Source organism: Gadus morhua, chromosome 5 (genome assembly GCF_902167405.1).
Source record: "Gadus morhua chromosome 5, gadMor3.0, whole genome shotgun sequence".
NCBI classification, from domain to species: domain Eukaryota; kingdom Metazoa; phylum Chordata; class Actinopteri; order Gadiformes; family Gadidae; genus Gadus; species Gadus morhua.
The window spans coordinates 1068599-1085771 of record NC_044052.1 but is presented as its reverse complement, the minus strand read 5'-3'; the positions used below and the strand labels follow the sequence as shown (position 1 = coordinate 1085771).

Below are 17173 nucleotides of genomic sequence, written 5' to 3'. Positions count from 1 at the left end.
CTTTAATGAACCGGTTTGGTCCCTCAACTTCATTTTCATATTGCTATTTCCGAGAGCCATTACCGTTAGGAAATGAGACTGTTTATTATTTTCGGGTGATGATTTGGACACAAAACTAAAATTATGATGACAACACACCCAAGAATAATCTTGGCCACTACAACACAAGCCTTCAGGTCGGCCGAGGGATCTTCTTTTGGAGGTTGGCCAGTTGCTCCCTGTTGATGCTGCTGCCACCGCACACGATCACCACCAGATAACCCAGAGGCCTGGGCAGACGACCTGGAAACACAATGTGCTCATACATTTTTGCATTGTTGAGGTTATCCTGTTAATCCTACTGGATGATTACCTTTAAAGTAATGATGTTGTAAGATAGCTTTGCTAGGAACTTTCAGATATATACAATATTTCACTTTTTCTATGGGAACAAACGTTACAAATAAATAAATATAATATATTTTTTAAAGGGGACATATTATGAAAACAACACTTTTCCTGGGATTTGGGGTGTTGTTTTGGGTCTCTGGTGCTCCCACACTTATTCAAACTTTGAAATAAGTCTGTGCATACTTTTTTGAGTGAGATATGCATTTCTGAAAGTACCAAATGAGTGAGTCAGTTTCGGCGCCCCCTCCTACGTAGGAAGGGGGCACATTTGAATATTACCTCCCACTTCCCCACCCCCCTCCAATCAGAGCATCGATAAGATTTTGTGGACCAGCGGACGAGCGCTGGGCGGAGATGTTCGCTCATTCCAGAAGCAGGGAGATTGATGTCTAATTTGTCAGTTTGCCGTGTGACTGCCTGGCAGGGAGTCTGGCGAGCTCCGGCGGCAGCTCAGCTCCGGAGTACAATCCCTTTCTTCTCATGTCGCGGTTAGATACGGACTTCAGAGAGTCAAAGCCAAAGTTCCTTCCCAATTCTTCTCAACCATAGCCGAGATGACCCCCACTACGAAGTACCAGAGACGTCAGATGCAGTCTTTATGATTCATAATATCATCCGAGGCGCACATAGCTTTTGGCCGTGATATTAGATATTATATTATATAGATACCTATACATTATATTATTATTATTATATATTAAATTAAGCTATTTCCAGCAAACCGCTTCAAAAACATGTTTTCTGGAACTCATATACCATGTTTACTTGTAGGGAAAACACGATGATGTGTCTAAAATATTAGATCTATGCAATAAAAAATAAAGCAGCTATATCCATAAGGAATACCTTCATCCTGCAGGCGCTGAATGACTCCGCTGTAGACCGCTGCTAATGCCGCTCCACATGCTAGCTCCACCAACACACGCTCCTCATCTGAGCACACACACGCACACACACACACACATTAATAGCAGAAAGAGATGTCATGAAGAAAGCCAACAGAAACAAATGCTTTTCCATTGTTTACAATGAACACACACAGAGGAATGCATTTTGGGAGCTGGAGTCGTCTAGCTCTTATGACCCAAAGTTCCTCAAGTTGTTGACAACATGAGGAATGAGGATGTGTAGGGAAGGGTAGTTCTGTGAGGGGAAGACCCGACCCATCTCATTTGGCACCCTTCACGAGACACTAATTGACCTGCAAAATGTCATTGCGTGTAAAACTTTGCATCTGTTAGACACATTGGCCCACAGTCGAATTTAAATGTATTTCCAGACCATTTGGTTTGTCGGGGTAGCTCGGTGAACTATTTCCCTAGTTCAGCTTTTTTTATACCTCTAGGCAACCCTAACCCTAACCTCCCCTCATGTAACAGAAGCCAACACACACTTGACTTACCAAGGAATGTTTCAACCGCATGGAGAGCTTGCTGGTCTGTCACCAGTTCAGATATGATGGCCTGCTCAGTGGACTGGCTGTACTGGAACGCCTTTCTGCAAACCGTCTTTGCTCCGAGACATTTAGCCTCACTGTATTCAAGGTTCGGATTAAAGAGAAGGTGAAGAATGATGAAACAACAGAGAGGTAATGGGGTGATGTCCATTGTAGTGGTGATACTTATCATCAGAAAATTCACTAGTCATATTCTGTTTTACCGAAAAGTGAAAAACACGTGAGAGAAGGTGGAAAAAATTGCGCCTTAAAGTCGTAGCTTTATAGGGATGGCAGGATACCACTTTCCATTAATGATCAAATACCAATACTGCAATCTGAAGTATTGGCTTATTCCAATACCGATCACATATACCAATACTGCCATCTGAAGTATCGGTCTATTCCAATACCGATCAGATATACCAATGTTTTTTTTTTCTTTCATTAAAATGTTTTACAATAGGCTAGCCGATTTATGAACTTTATAAAACATGTATTTACATATTCACACATCACTGCAGCAACAAATTTTTATGTTGCTTTTCTGGAATATTCATCCATTGCAAAGGTCAGTTTGGAATTGAGTATTAAAGGTCCCATGACATGCTATTTTATGTATTCTTTAATATAGGTATTAGTGGGCAACTAACACAGTATTCAAAGACGTTCCCTAAATTCAGCCGTGGTGCAGAGTTACAGCCACTCCGAGCCAGTCGCACATTGAGCTTCCGCCAAATGCGCTGTTTCGGTGGGCGTGTCAAGGAGGAGGGTGGGGGTGTGGCCCTGAGCAGCTTGCAGCCACCATGCGCTCTGTTTACAGTGGATGTATCGCAATGGCGAGGCGCACACAGCCTTTAGCCGTGTTCTGTAAATATTCTAGAACACACGGGAGTCCTGGAGCTCTATATCTAAATATTATCATATAGCCCACACAGATATCTATATCATATAAGATATATTATCACGGCCAAAAGCTGTGTGAGCCGATATTATGAATCTCAAACGACCACGTTGGGTTCTCCGACGTTCCTGGTTCTTCAACGTCCACATCAATGTGAATACGCACACTGTAACGCAAGTGTTTCTTGTCAGTTCTTTGACGTGTCTTGTATTTCCACAACGAGACTGTCGTGGGGGTTATCTGAGCCATGGTTGAGAAGGAATTGGGGGAAAGGAACTTTGGTTTGACTCGCTGAAGTACATGAACTGCGACATGCCGCCGGTTGCCGCGAGGCACCATCGCCGTGCAGCGGGCAGCAGGCAGCGCGCGGTTCAGTCGACTTCAGGTTGATGTGAAAGTGGAAGAACCAGAGACGTCGCAGAACCCGACAAAGTAGTTTGTGATTCATAATATCGTCTGGAGGCGCACACAATATGTTATATGATATAGATATCTATGTATTATATGATATTATTTAGATATAGAGCTCCAGGACTGTAACGCAAGTGTTGTTCACTTCCTTGTTATTTGGATAACCGTTCTGCTGTTTGTGTGATGGCGCCTAACACGTCGGACTCTCGTATCTGGTATTTCTACAACGAGACTCGTATTGGGGGTTATCTCAGCCAAGGTTGAGAATGAATTGGGGGGAAGGAACTTTGGCTTTGACTCCCTCAAGAACATGAACCACGACATGGAGGAGAAAGGGATTGTTGGCGGCGAATGTCTCCCGCTTGAGCCCCGCTGAGGGACCACCGCCGGAGGCGGAGGTGCATAAGCGCTGCCCGGCAAAGATCCCTTTCTCCTCCTTGTCGTGGTTCATGTTCTTGAGGGAGTCAAAGCCAAAGTTCCTTCCCCCCAATTCATTCTCAACCTTGGCTGAGATAACCCCCAATACGAGTCTCGTTGTAGAAATACCAGAGACGAGAGTCCGACGTGTTATGCGCCATCACACCAACAGCAGAACGGTTATCCAAATAACAAGGAAGTGTACAACACTTGCGTTACAGTCCTGGAGCTCTATATCTAAATAATATCATATAATGCATAGATATCTATATCATATAACATATTGTGTGCGCCTCCAGACGATATTATGAATCACAAACGACTTTGTCGGGTTCTGCGACGTCTCTGGTTCTTCCACTTTCACATCAACTTGAAGTCGACTGAACCGCGCGCTGCCTGCTGCCGGCTGCCCGCTGCCGGGCGATGGTGCCTCGCGGCAACCGGCGGCATGTCGCAGTTCATGTACTTCAGCGAGTCAAACCAAAGTTCCTTTCCCCCAATTCCTTCTCAACCATGGCTCAGATAACCCCCACGGCAGTCTCGTTGTGGAAATACAAGACACGTCAAAGAACCGACAAGAAACACTTGCGTTACAGTGTGTGTATTCACACACACACATGTGGCGCTCGCACGGTCGAGTCTCATTGGCGGGCCAACGTCTCTGGGAGGGCCAGGCAGAGTAAGGGGAGGAGCTGAGATTCCTGATGACGTCATGAGCACAGACATTCCAAATCAGCGCGCTTGAGCCTCCGTTTTTTCAAAGGCGAGCAGAACAGCTAGTCCTAGTTTTACACCAAACGCAAGTTTTAGCCACTGGGGGACCATAGGCAGGCTAGGGGAACTCATATTTATGTTAGAAAACCTCCCAAAGTGAGATTTTCATGTCATGGGACCTTTAACTTGAAAAAATGGGATTATGAAGTATGTAGAGACAAAAAAAAGAGTATCAGAGCTAGATCCACTCCAGCAACGGGTACCGAGGCCGTATCTCAGGCCACTATCAGCCCCGTACTGGTACCCAGTATCAGATTGGTTTATCCCATTCCAGTCGAGTAATAAACCATGTTAAATACAAATGTAAATCTTTAAACAGTAATTCCTTACATGTAACATTTGCAAGACAGCAGCAATATCTCAAATAAAGTTCAAAGTCCTAATCCCACTTGGATAATCCTAAAACATTCACATGTTTCCACCTTGTGATGGCCTCCAGCGTGACGATGGTCCCGGCCTTCACTGCAGCATTGAAACAGTCTGCTCCCACCGTCTCCATAGTAACGATAGGTACATCCTCCCAGCCCAAGCCTCTGAGGCCCTGGGCGACCCCACAGAGGAGGCCTCCTCCCCCAACAGACACAACCACAGCCCCAGGCTTCTGCTTCCGTCCCATGGAGGCCGCAATCTCTGTAATCACAGTGGAATGGCCCTCCCTGGGGCCATAATATATACAAAATGTATTTTTATAGACCAGAAGTTTTATGGTAACTCTACTCATATATGACATGTATGACCCTTGGTGTGTGTGTGTGTGTGTGTGTGTGTGTGTGTGTGTGTGTGTGTGTGTGTGTGTGTGTGTGTGTGTGTGTGTGTGTGTGTGTGTGTGTGTGTGTGTACCATAGCAGCGGGTGGTCAAAGGGAGGGACATAGGTCAGTCCTTCCGTCTCCGTTAGTCTGAGTGCCTCAGTGTTGGCCTCATCCCAAACCTGGAGATAAAGAATCTATAAAGATCTGCTACATTTGAATTATGCCACAAGGATGAGATCGGCATTTCATATAAATACACATCCTAGGCATTCGTCCACACTCATCTGCATTTTCAATCTGCATTACTTTAGCACCGCCTCCAAAGCATGAGTCTAATGTTTTCATATCACACACATCTACACAAATAACACTTGCTCTGTTACTATAGGTTGAATTATACCTTTAGTCTACCACAGGTCCTCACTAGCCAAGCCAACAGTGTGCCGCCATAAGTCGACATCTCCATCTGAGTCGGTTCTAACCCTAACCCAATACAATGAGCCGTACCTCTGGTCGCTATTGGACAAAGAAGTAGAATAATTCCACACTACACTCTCAGCCCATACGAGCCTCTTCACCAGCGTTTTGAAATACATGATTACATTTTGTTTTCCACATTCCAAGCAGCCATTATAAGATGCATACATTTTGGATGTTTTCAATAAATCACTTTTGATAAAATTGTACAAGGCCTGCTTTGTGTTTACAAAACCGAGAAAACAAATCCACTATAACATTAGCAGAGAATTGACCAAAAACAAAGTACAAAGTCCTGCACCTCTCCTGTTATCTTCACAGTGGCTCCCAGATCCTGTAGCTTCTGGACAACAAGGGGTGGGGAAGAAGAGGGAACTACGATGGTGGCCGGCAGACCCATTTTTCTGGCAACATGAGCTGCAGCCATACCTGCATTGCCACCTGAAAACAGTATCATTAATTGGTTCGCTGTATAGAGAAGAAAACATTATTACCACGACAACATTTATATATTGTATGGACAAATTTGAGCAGGCTTGAGGAATGTGTCTTGATGTATCGTGTAGTATTGTATTGTGGATACAAGGTGCTATATAACCTGAAGAACACACGATTCCATTGGATTGCATTGCCATCTGTAGAGGAGAGGTAGAAACCAACAAATAAATAGCAGAGAGTATAGAAACGTCAAGTAAGCTTCTCAGACATGATACTTACATTTAGAACTTACATTTAGACACCATTATCAGAAGCAACTCGACAGAGACACAGGTAATTGGGCAGGTGTAGACCCAAATGTGATCATTTAATGATTTGATTTGAGAAGAGTAATCGGTTAGTAGACGACTCTGTCTAGTTTCTGTCACTTAAGGGGAAACAAAAGGCTTGATAGCTGGGCGGAGCTAAGTCTGCCTCAGCTACCATGCCCTTTTAAGGGCTAGCTACTGTTAGCGTCAGGACCCAGCAAACGAAGACCCGGGAAACAAAGACTAAGGGAGTCTCTCTGCGGGAGTCCCTCAAGGAAGCCCCGGGGAGGCCACCTATTACTATTGCAGCTATGTGTCGTACTTCAATCATTGTCAGGATTTCTACCCGTAGACGGCGTTACCATGGCTCCTCTGCTCGGCGCAGTAACCCGTCTAATCTTTGCCATCCACCTACCCGTGCTTGCACTGACCTTGAGGTCATGGGAGGACTCTGGAACTGCCAGTCGGCGGTCAAGAAGGCGGACTCGATTTCAACCTACGCGTCCCTCATGACCCTTCACTTCCTGGCCCTGACAGAGACCTGGATCACTCCAGAGAACTCTGCTACTCCTGCTGCCCTCTCCACCGTTTACCCATTCTCGCACATCCCTAGACCATCCGGGCGAGGAGGGGGGACCGGACTCCTCATCTCGCCCATGTGGTCCTACCAGGTCCTTCCACTAGAACACTTGGCCAGATCTGCGTTTGAACTCCACGCTGTCACGGTCACCATTCCTATCAAGCTCTCCATTGTGGTGATCTACCGTCCTCCAGGACCCCTCTGTGACTTCTACGACGAGATGGATGCCCTCCTAAGCTGCTTTCCTGAGGATGGCACCCCACTCGTTATCCTCGGCGACTTCAACATCCTGCCAGAGAAGTTGCACTCACCTGAACTAACCAACTTTTTCGCCACCTTTGACTTAACACTAACCCCTTCTCCTCCCACACACAGGGCCGGGAACCAGCTTGACCTAATATTCACCAGGTCCTGCGGCACCTCTGCTCTCTCCGTTACCCTGCTCCCTGTGTCTGACCATCGCTTTGTTTATTTTTTTCTCCCCTTGAAATCCTCTCCCTCCCTCCTCTCCAGTTCCCACATTGCCACCACTCGCCGTAACCTCAAATCCCTCTCTCCCTCTACGTTTGCCTCTACTGTTCTGTCTTCACTTCCTTCTATCGAACAATTCTCTCAACTACCTACAGATGAATCTTCAGACACTCTGTTATCCTCCCTCTCCTCCTCCTTGGATTCCCTCCGTCCCTTCCACTCCAGACCAGCGCGATCTTCACCGCCCCCGCCTTGGCTGTCACATCCTCTGCGGACTTGTAGAACAAAATTGCGAGCAGCTGAGAGGAAATGGAAGAGATCAGACTGTCCTAATGATCTATCTCACTATCTTTTCCTTCTTTCAGATTTCACCTCTTGTGTGTCAACAACCAAATCTGCCTTCTACCGGAACAAAATCAACTCCTCTGCCTCAAACCCCAGGAAACAGTTTTCCCTGTTCTCGTCCCTCCTCAACCCTCCCTCACCCCCACCACCTTCCTGCCACACTGCTGATGACTTTGTTACCTACTTTACCCAGAAAGTGAAGGACATTAGCTCCTCTTTTATCCCTGCCTCCATTCTCCCTCCTCCCGTCCCCTCCTCTGTCTTTACCCAATTTAGCACTCTCACCTCTGACGAGGTCAACAGAATAATAACATCTAACCAAGCCACCACCTGTCCCCTTGACGCTATCCCCTCCTCTCTTCTCCAGGATATCTCAAGCGAGATCCTTTCATTTTTCACCTCAATTATCAACTCCTCCCTCACTTCAGGTATTGTTCCTGCGTCTTTCAAGACTGCCAGAATAAAGCCTCTCCTCAAAAAAAAAACCTCTTAATACCACCGACATCCAGAACTACAGACCGGTATCTCTTCTTTCATTCCTGTCTAAAACACTGGAACGTGCCGTTGCTAACCAACTGTCCTCCTATCTCTCATCTAACAACCTCCCTGACCCTCACCAGTCAGGTTTCAAGAAGGCACACTCCACCGAGACGGCTCTCCTCACTGTGACTGAGTCCCTCCGTGCTGCCAGAGCCTCGGCCCTTTCATCGGTTCTCATTCTCCTCGACCTGTCCGCAGCATTTGACACGGTGAACCACCAGATCCTTCTTGCCACTCTTGCCGAACTTGGCATCGCTGAATCTGCTCTTTCCTGGTTCACATCCTACCTGACGAACCGCACCTATCAAGTGACATGGAATGGCTCCTTGTCCAAACCTTGCATGCTTGAAACTGGTGTCCCTTAAGGCTCTGTACTGGGGCCTCTTCTGTTCTCCCTCTATACCAGATCTCTGGGCTCGGTAATTGCATCATACAGCTTTTCCTATCACTGCTATGCTGACGACACTCAGCTATTTCTCTCTTTCCCCTCATCTGATAAAACCCTGATTGCAACACGCATATCGGAATGTCTGGCGGACGTCAGCACCTGGACAACTGCCCATCACCTGAGGCTTAACCTCAACAAAACCGAGCTCCTCCTAATCCCAGGGAAAGATTGCCCACACATGGACTTACTGGTCACCGTCGAGAACATCACTGTATCTCCCTCTCCAACTGCCAGAAACCTCGGTGTGGTATTGGACAATCAGTTATCCTGCACTGCAAACATCACTGCGGTCGCCCGATCCTGCAGATTTGCACTTTACAACATCCGCAGAATCCGGCCCTTCCTCACAAGGGAAGCAGCTCAGCTTCTAGTCCAATCACTGGTCATCTCCCGCCTCGACTACTGCAACTCACTCCTGGCTGGACTTCCTGCCTCTGCGATTAAACCTTTGCAGCGCATCCAGAATGCGGCAGCGCGCCTCGTGTTCAACCTACCGAAGTTCTCCCATGTGACCCCCCTCTTCCGGGACCTCCACTGGCTCCCTGTAGTAACTCGCATCAAATTTAAGACGATGGTACTGGCATACAAGGCAGTCGATGGAACTGCCCCTGCCTACCTCCAAGCATTGCTAAAGCCACACACCCCAGCTCGATCCCTCCGCTCTACTACCTCAGCTGGATTTGGAACCGCCATCGCTAAGAGCAAGCAAAGCCCGTTCAACAAAGTCACAACTTTTCTCGGTTTTGGGACCTCAGTGGTGGAACGAGCTCCCTGCCGCTCTCAGGACCGCAGAGTCGCTCACTATCTTTCGAAAAAGACTCAAGACTCACCTGTTCAGAGTCCACCTCAACACTGCATAGCCACCCTCCCCCTTCTGGCCACCATTGTACACTGTATTGTATTGTATTGTATTGTATTGTATTGTATTGTATTGTATTGTATTGTATTATAGTACTGTGTAGCAACTGCAGTAGCTGCTATCATGGCTGTAACACGGGGAATTGATTAGCCTAACGATTGTGGTACTTGCACTTGGTTCTATGAACATCCTTTCTGTACCGACAGCGATATATTGATGCACTTCTTATGACAAATGTACTTATTGTAAGTCGCTTTGGATAAAAGTGTCTGCTAAATGCCCTAAATGTAAATGTAATGATAATAAGGTAATATATTTGTTCGATAGGCGATATGAATCAGATATTAAATCGGTGTATATGTTATTGGTATGAGTGCTAGGCCTAGATAACCTTGTGAATCTACGTATTAGGAGTTTTATCCTTTCAAAGGTGTGAAAAATTGGGTTTGTTGTTTATTTTTCTATTCAATCACTTTGATTAGACAGATATCCTAATGACCAACTGTCAGGGTTGGTTAGGGTAAACCCTACCTGCTGGCAGAGGTGACCGATGCCACGGATCTTGAAGGAGCCAGAGGGCTGTGAGCTCTCCATCTTCAGGTAGACAGTGGTCCCCAGCCGTCTGGACATGCCCACGCTCTCCACCAGTGGGGTGTTGATGTGAAAGGGCCCCGGCATGGCAGACACTGAGTCTGGAATAAAGGCCAACAATGTTGATAAGCAGCCTTATTCCAATCATTGACAGAAAAGAAATAGACAATCATGTTCGATGCACACTACTATCTACCAAATAAAGACCAAATGACTATTCATCTAGTGCAGTGGTCGTCAAAGTTTTTATACCAAGAACTCCATATCTGACCCATACCCTCCAATAACATGTAGGACAGCCTATAGTCTCATGTATAAACCTTGTTATTGGGCATATAATATTAAGGCTTAGTAACAAAGCTCTTCAAATTATTTATTTATTTAGGTCTCCAAGTGCGATGCATCTTTGATGGATTCATAAAATCATTTGATAGCACTACAGAGCAGATGATGCACATTGGCAATTCAGCGCCCTCAGTCTGAACGTGAAATCCAATTTTGAGATAATTCTAAGAATACTTTCGTTTGCGTTTGAGTTTAGATCTAGATGTGGCTGCTGTTGGACCCTGTTGAGCAGTTGTAGCACGGCTAGTGCTAGGTGCGATAGCCCCATCCTCTGCACTTTCGCAGGTTTGGGGTGGAGGGTTTGTCTGAGTCCTTTGCCCAAAACGTTACGAAACGATCCATTGTGGCTCACAAGAGGAGCAACATGTTTAATAAATACCCAATGGTGATGAGTCGTTCGGTCGTTCGCTGACTGGCGGTTCGTTCACTGACTGAGTGGTGAGGAGGGAAGAGGCTTAGTGAGCGAGCGTACGATAATACGATTCAATATCAGTGAAATGTTAAATGCATGTCTTCGTATTTTCTGTGTCAAGCCAGATTAATCAAATATTTGAATGTCTCGTCAATCCGTCTCGTTCTTTCATTGTTCGTTCTCCACCCGGAACCCCCACCATCATTGCTAAATCAAGTCTATTATCTTGCTGATATGTTAAACATCCATTAATCAACTACACCCCATCCCGCTACGTTTGGTTAAAGTTTTAATGTTGTGTTGATTAATGACCAACTTCAACGATCGTTTGAGAATGAGAAAGAGGGAGGAGCTGAGTCTGATTTACCCCACTGAAACCATGCATTCCATGATTTGATTCACCGCTACCGGAAACTCGACTGAATGAACGAACGAACGAACGATTCTGAACGATTCCTTTTGGCGAACTGACTGACGCGAACTGAATCAAGGGAAATAATCATGAAATAATTATACTAATACTAATACCCAACTGACAATTTGTTTTAATAAAAGGTCCCTACTCGATTGCTGGTATGACTAGGTGATATTGATGGTGACTGATACTGATCTTACCGCAATGATTCATGGGTAGCTTATCATCAATGTTGTATATACATAAAATATGTTATTGAATGCATCTTTGGAAAATAATATTTTGGATTCATGCAAAGAATCCTCTTCGAGGAATAATTTCACTGTAGTACCTCTGCGACCCCACTTGGTGTCGCAACCCCACTGTTGAAGACCTCTGATCTAGTGTATTTAAAGGAACACTCCACCCATTTGCATCAAGCTTTGCATTGTTAGAAACCCAGTCATACTTTTAAATGGTCATGCAACACTATCTCATTTTACCCTGGGACGGGAGAAATCTGTATTTACCTCTTACACTTCCTTCTGGCAATGACACAAAAATCGTCAATTTGCGTCATTGCCAGAAGGAAATACAAGAGGGGGTATTTCTATTGAGACTAAAAACACTAGTCCCACCCTTTCAGACCCGCCCATAGGGGGTGGGACCTAATGCGCTAACAGACCTTTCACAGATCAGTGCCAGTGCGTTAGACTTCACCTTCAGAAAACATGGCCGAAGTACTGAATACGCAGACGGACACATTATGGAGGATTGGGATTTTGAAGCAGTTATGGTAGAAACACTCAGCTCTCAGCTCCTCCTAGCTGAGTGTTGATGTGTCCCTGAGCAAGAGACTTAACCCTAACTGCTCCTGACGAGCTGGCTGACGCCTTGCATGGTTGACTCTGCCGTCGGTGTGTCAATGTGTTTAAGTCGCTTTGGATAAAAGCGTCTGCTAAATGCCCTAATTGTAATTGTAATTGTAGAAACGGATGTTCGTGGCAACCTTTATGAGACACAATACAAAAAAAGCCACCTGTCTGCCGCAGACGAGGAGCGCGCAAATGGCTCGAGCTGGGGCGGATTGGTGGTGCTGTCACACCAAAATTGTACCGGGAGCGAAAATTGTACCGCCTACGTATCCACGTTCGAAATAGGGGTGTAACGGTATGTATTTGTATTGAACCGTTTCGGTACGGGGGGCACGGTTCGGTACGGAGGCGTACCGAACGACTTTCCATACGGACATATTAAGTAGAGGATCGCATGTGTGGAACATGCTGCGGCCGCACATGCACAGTTGCGCACACTGTAGCTGTGTCCGAAATCGTTCCCTATTCACTCACTCACTATTCCCTATATAGTGTTCATGATATAGTGCACTATTTAGGGAACGAACAAACGAGAATTCGGACACTACGCTGAACATTTATAAACGTCATTTGCGTCAGTAAATGCGCCGGGTACTTCTGTGACGCAGACGGATGCAACCACATCATGTAAACATTCCGGGCACTCAAGAGGAAAGCTGGAGGTTGTATTGATGTTGAATGTCACATTTCCTTGTTCAAGTTTTTTTTTAATTCATTTTAATGTTAAAAATTCTATGTTAAATCCCAAATGAATTGTTGACATTTCTAAACGAAAGCCGGAGTCTCCATTAAATGTATTCGTTTTTCGCGGTTATTCAGCTTCTTCTTCTCCTCCGGAAAAACACGACCGCATTGCATTGTGGTATACGGGAGTAACATGTAGGGTACAACGTATGTACACTCAAATTTTGGGTATTATTATCCTGCAAATAATGTGGATTAGCATAAAGATTGAATGAAAGTCATCAGGGCTAAAGATTGGGGGGGGGGGGGGGGGGGGGGGGGGGGGAGTAAAAATTAATCTGAGCAACAACTTGAAACTGTTTAGTGTTGCAATTGTTCATTGTTGCACATTAGATAATACATTTTAAAAAAAAAGGACAGTCTGAGCCAATGTTATTTATTTTTATTTCTACATTTCAGAATCTTTATATTTTTGAGCAGAATTCTAGCTTTGTATTGTCTAATGTTCCTAAAAGTGTGTTATGAACAACTTGAAGCACATGTTATGAAGCACATTTATATTTAGCATTTTGATTTCTTACTGTACCGAAAATGAACCGAACCGTGACCTCAAAACCGAGGTACGTACCGAACCGAGATTTTTGTGTACCGTTAAACCCCTATTTCGAAACATAATGTCATCGTTCGACGCGATTGTCCGTTGCCAGGCAGGTTTCAAAAAACATTTGCGTTCATGTTGCCAAAAATGAAAGAACATAATACAGATAACACTTGTTTTTACTTTATATTTTGTATTGTATTGAATTTAGCTAGTAAACTGAGTGTTTAAAGTGTATCATAGTCTAGCTAGCTTGTGTTAATATACTCAGTTTACTGGCTAAATGCGATTAAACAATAAATACAATACAAATATAAAGTTAGCAACGCTAATAAATGTCATTTGTAAAATAAATCTGTTTAATGTTATTTCGTCTTGTGACGCTCAATGAATGAGGGCGTATGATCGCGAATGTTCATGAACCTTCCAACGTCATCGTTCGACGCGATCGGCCATTGCCAGGCAATGTTCGACGCCATCGTCCGTTGCCAGGCAACGTTCAACGCCATCGTCTGTTGCCAGGCAACGTTCAACGCCATCGTCTGTTGACAGGCAGGTTTGAGAAACGCCAGCCAAAGCCCGCCGGGAGAAACAGACGTCTGAGCATAGAGTAAGTGTTTGTTTTTTTACTAACACATTGGCAACAATAGTTTTGAGTCCTGGGGAACGTGACAATGTATAACCGAAAGTAGCCGATCTTATTGGCAGATCATAGGCTACGTTACGCAGACATGGGGGACTCGAGTCACATGACTTGACTCGAGTCAGACTCGAGTCGCAAATTTGAGGACTTGAGACTTGCTTGACTAACACTGATAAAAGACTCGACTTGACTTTGACTTGGTCTTCATGACTTGAGACTTGACTTAGACTTGAGACAGATGACTCGAAATGACTTTTCTAAAGTTAGATTATAGGTTGGATATGTGATTTGCGATACGCCAGCAGATTTTGAAAAGACGCAACTCAAATGGTCCTACCCCCTCCTTCAACGCTGACTCTAACTCCACCCATTCCAAGTACATGGACGCGCAATCACACAAGAGCGCGAACACAGATGCGCGAGAGTGGGCCAGGGCAGGCTAGCTAGGTTGGAGTTTAGGGTTGTATTCTAGCGCTAGGTCCAAATGTGGTTTAGCTAGTAAACTAGCTCCAGTAGCTACCGCAGGATAACAACAAACAGAAGCTTGCTCTGGGTCACGAGCTTTGAGTACGTGCACGAAGAGGTCACGCGCGGGGGGAGGGGGAGTGCAGTACGACCGTTTAATTGACGTACTTACTGTCCGATGCCACTCTGTGTTTCTGAAAATCATTGGCTGGAGTTTTTCGAGCCCTGCCCGTTCCACAGATGATTAACTTGTTTAATTTTCATGTCAGTAGGCTACTTCTAACTCAGTGGTTTTAAGTGTCTTTTTGTTCAAGGTGGAGGTACGAGTTATAGCAGTCCCTGCATCAAGTGCACCTGTTGAACGTGTGTTCAGCCATGGTGGGGTGATAATGTGACCGCATCATTCAGAACTCAGTGACAAAGTACTGTCAAATTATTTTTTTTGCAAATGCAATGCATTGTAAGTCGATGTATGTTGCGAGGCAGCAAGATTGCTACCAGCTTTCAGGCTTGTGTATTACTATTTCCCCTTCCTACAGTATGTGTATGTGATATTACTTTTGAAATATTCATTTTTTTCATGTCTGATGCCATGTGTTGCAAATAATATTCTACAACATGTAGGGAGATTGAGTGATTGACTTGAACTGTTGTCGTATACAGCTACCTAGAGGTTCTATTTGATTCTGTTCATAGGTTGGAGGTAATGATCATAAAAAACATTTTCAAACTATACACATAATGGTTTTGGAATGTTTTGAATAGTTTGAGGTATTGTTATTGTTAAGACATTGTTATTGTTAATGTTGAAATAAAATGAACCACTCTCTTTACCGATTTTTAAATGTGGAAACTGGGTTAGATCATCAGATTTTTGTATGACTTGACTTGTGACTTGCTTGACCTGAGCAATGACTTGACTTGGCTTGATTCTCACCACAGTGACTTGGGACTTGCTTGAGACTTGAAGGTTATGACTTGAGACTTGCTTGTGACTTGCACATGAATGACTTACCCCCACCTCTTACGTTACCTTGAAGTCTGTGTAATGCTACTCAGGGCATAATTTATCTTGCTTTGCTAATGTTGTTCTCTTTCTTTCTTAGACAGTATCGGCTTCCTGTGTTGTCCAGGCCATCAGAGCTAATTACCCAGCACAAGATGGGCAGTACCGTGGCTACCAGGAGACAGTAGATGCCCAAGATGAGCTGTCACTATTTTGACTCTAGCAAACGCACACTACATGTTTTATTTTTGTAAATAGTTCATATGTTTTCATGAATAAAACTTCGAATTCATGTTGGTTGTTGTGATTTGTTTACTAACCCAAGTGCTGTTATACTAAAGTAGGCCTACTGTATAAGACAAACATTTATTTCAACTGTGGAGAAAAGGATTGAATACTTGCTACTGTAATTATCAAATGTTTTATGCTGTACAGTAAGATACAAAAGATGCGTTTGGAAAAACGAGGGGCAGAAGTCTAAACTAGTCAACGTATCACGGGGATATGTTTACACAAAGTTTGCTCGGGCTACCACTTGCGCTAGGCCTTCCAAACGGAAACAGGCAGGAGGTGCAGCGAGCGCAATGCACTGTGGTGGTTGGAGGATTTCTTACTTTTGATCAAGAGAGACACTTTCTGCCTTTTCTCAGGCTAGGATGAAACGATTTCAAATTGTTTTTGAACATTTATAATACATATGATTATTTACTTCATTAACCTTCAAATCTCCACCGGTGAAGTATCCCTTTAAGTTTGGGTTATGTGTATGGTTTGTCCCTCAGTGTTTTGTTTGAATTCCTGGTAAGAAATCGGTCAAGTGTGGGTGTTGTCCAGTGTGATGTGATAAAATAGTGTTCACCCTGGATTAATCGTCGGCTCTTTATTGTTTTTGGGACATAAGATCGACCCAAACGACATGATGAACAACACCAGAAACCAGCATAACACAGACTCCCATGTCGTGCACTGCACATCATCACATCGCCATAACAAATCAATAAGAATGTTAAAATATCAACGCTTTATTAAACCGTTTAATGCGAACGATCAAAGTTTACCCGTTTGCCTTAGTCATTAGCCTTTAATTGTCTTCAGAAATTTCAATAATCTAAAAATAATAATCTAAAAGCAAGCGTTAACCTTCGGGCGGTGGACCTCCGAGCGGCAGACCTTCGGGCAGTAGACCAGACGTCCGGCGTCCAGGCAGTAGACTTCAGCAGACGTCCGGGCAGTAGACTTGTGGGCAGTAGACTTCAGCAGACCTCCGGGCAGTAGACCTCAACAGACTTCCGGGCAGTAGACTTCAGCAGTCCTTCAGACCTCTAGTAGAACACGGAGCTGCCTGCTCGAAGGTCGGTTGGTGTTTATTGGTCCACTGTCAACCGGCTCAGTGCTCATTAGGCCTAGGCTCCCCCTGCTGGTTACTACTTACTGCTACGGGTCATAAACCCTGAACTCACTCACTCTCTCTCTCTCTCTCTCTCTCTCTCTCTCTCTCTCTCTCTCTCTCTCTCTCTCTCTCGCTCTCTCTCTCTCTCTCTCTCTCTCTCTCTCTCTCTCTCTCTCTCTCTCTCTCTCTCTCTCTCTCTCTCTCTCTCTCTCTCTCTCTCTCT

The 17173-nt window shown here is 44.8% G+C and overlaps 1 protein-coding gene and 1 long non-coding RNA gene across 5 annotated transcripts; one reads left to right on the top strand and one right to left on the bottom strand.

The window, feature by feature from the left end:
• Nucleotides 1–59: 59 nt before the first annotated feature.
• sdsl (serine dehydratase-like) lies at nt 60–16968 on the bottom strand. Of its 4 annotated transcripts, none has more exons than XM_030355957.1 (10): nt 16742–16968; nt 16270–16286; nt 10079–10239; nt 6157–6193; nt 5860–5999; nt 5172–5275; nt 4754–4987; nt 1793–1923; nt 1237–1323; nt 60–282 (listed from the first exon to the last, which is right to left on the bottom strand). In XM_030355957.1, the coding sequence occupies exons 3-10, from the start codon at nt 10223–10225 to the stop codon at nt 173–175; spliced, it is 990 nt and encodes a 329-aa protein (XP_030211817.1). In that variant the 5' UTR covers nt 10226–10239; nt 16270–16286; nt 16742–16968; the 3' UTR covers nt 60–172. The 4 variants fall into 4 exon arrangements, with proteins under 4 accessions (XP_030211817.1, XP_030211816.1, XP_030211815.1 ...); XM_030355956.1 differs by having other exon boundaries at nt 16279–16286; XM_030355955.1 differs by lacking the exon at nt 16270–16286 and having other exon boundaries at nt 16701–16966.
• Nucleotides 13975–15852, top strand: LOC115543572 (uncharacterized). The gene is made up of 2 exons (XR_003976728.1): nt 13975–14056; nt 15661–15852. It is a non-coding gene; the product is annotated as an uncharacterized LOC115543572 (long non-coding RNA).
• Nucleotides 16969–17173: the final 205 nt, after the last annotated feature.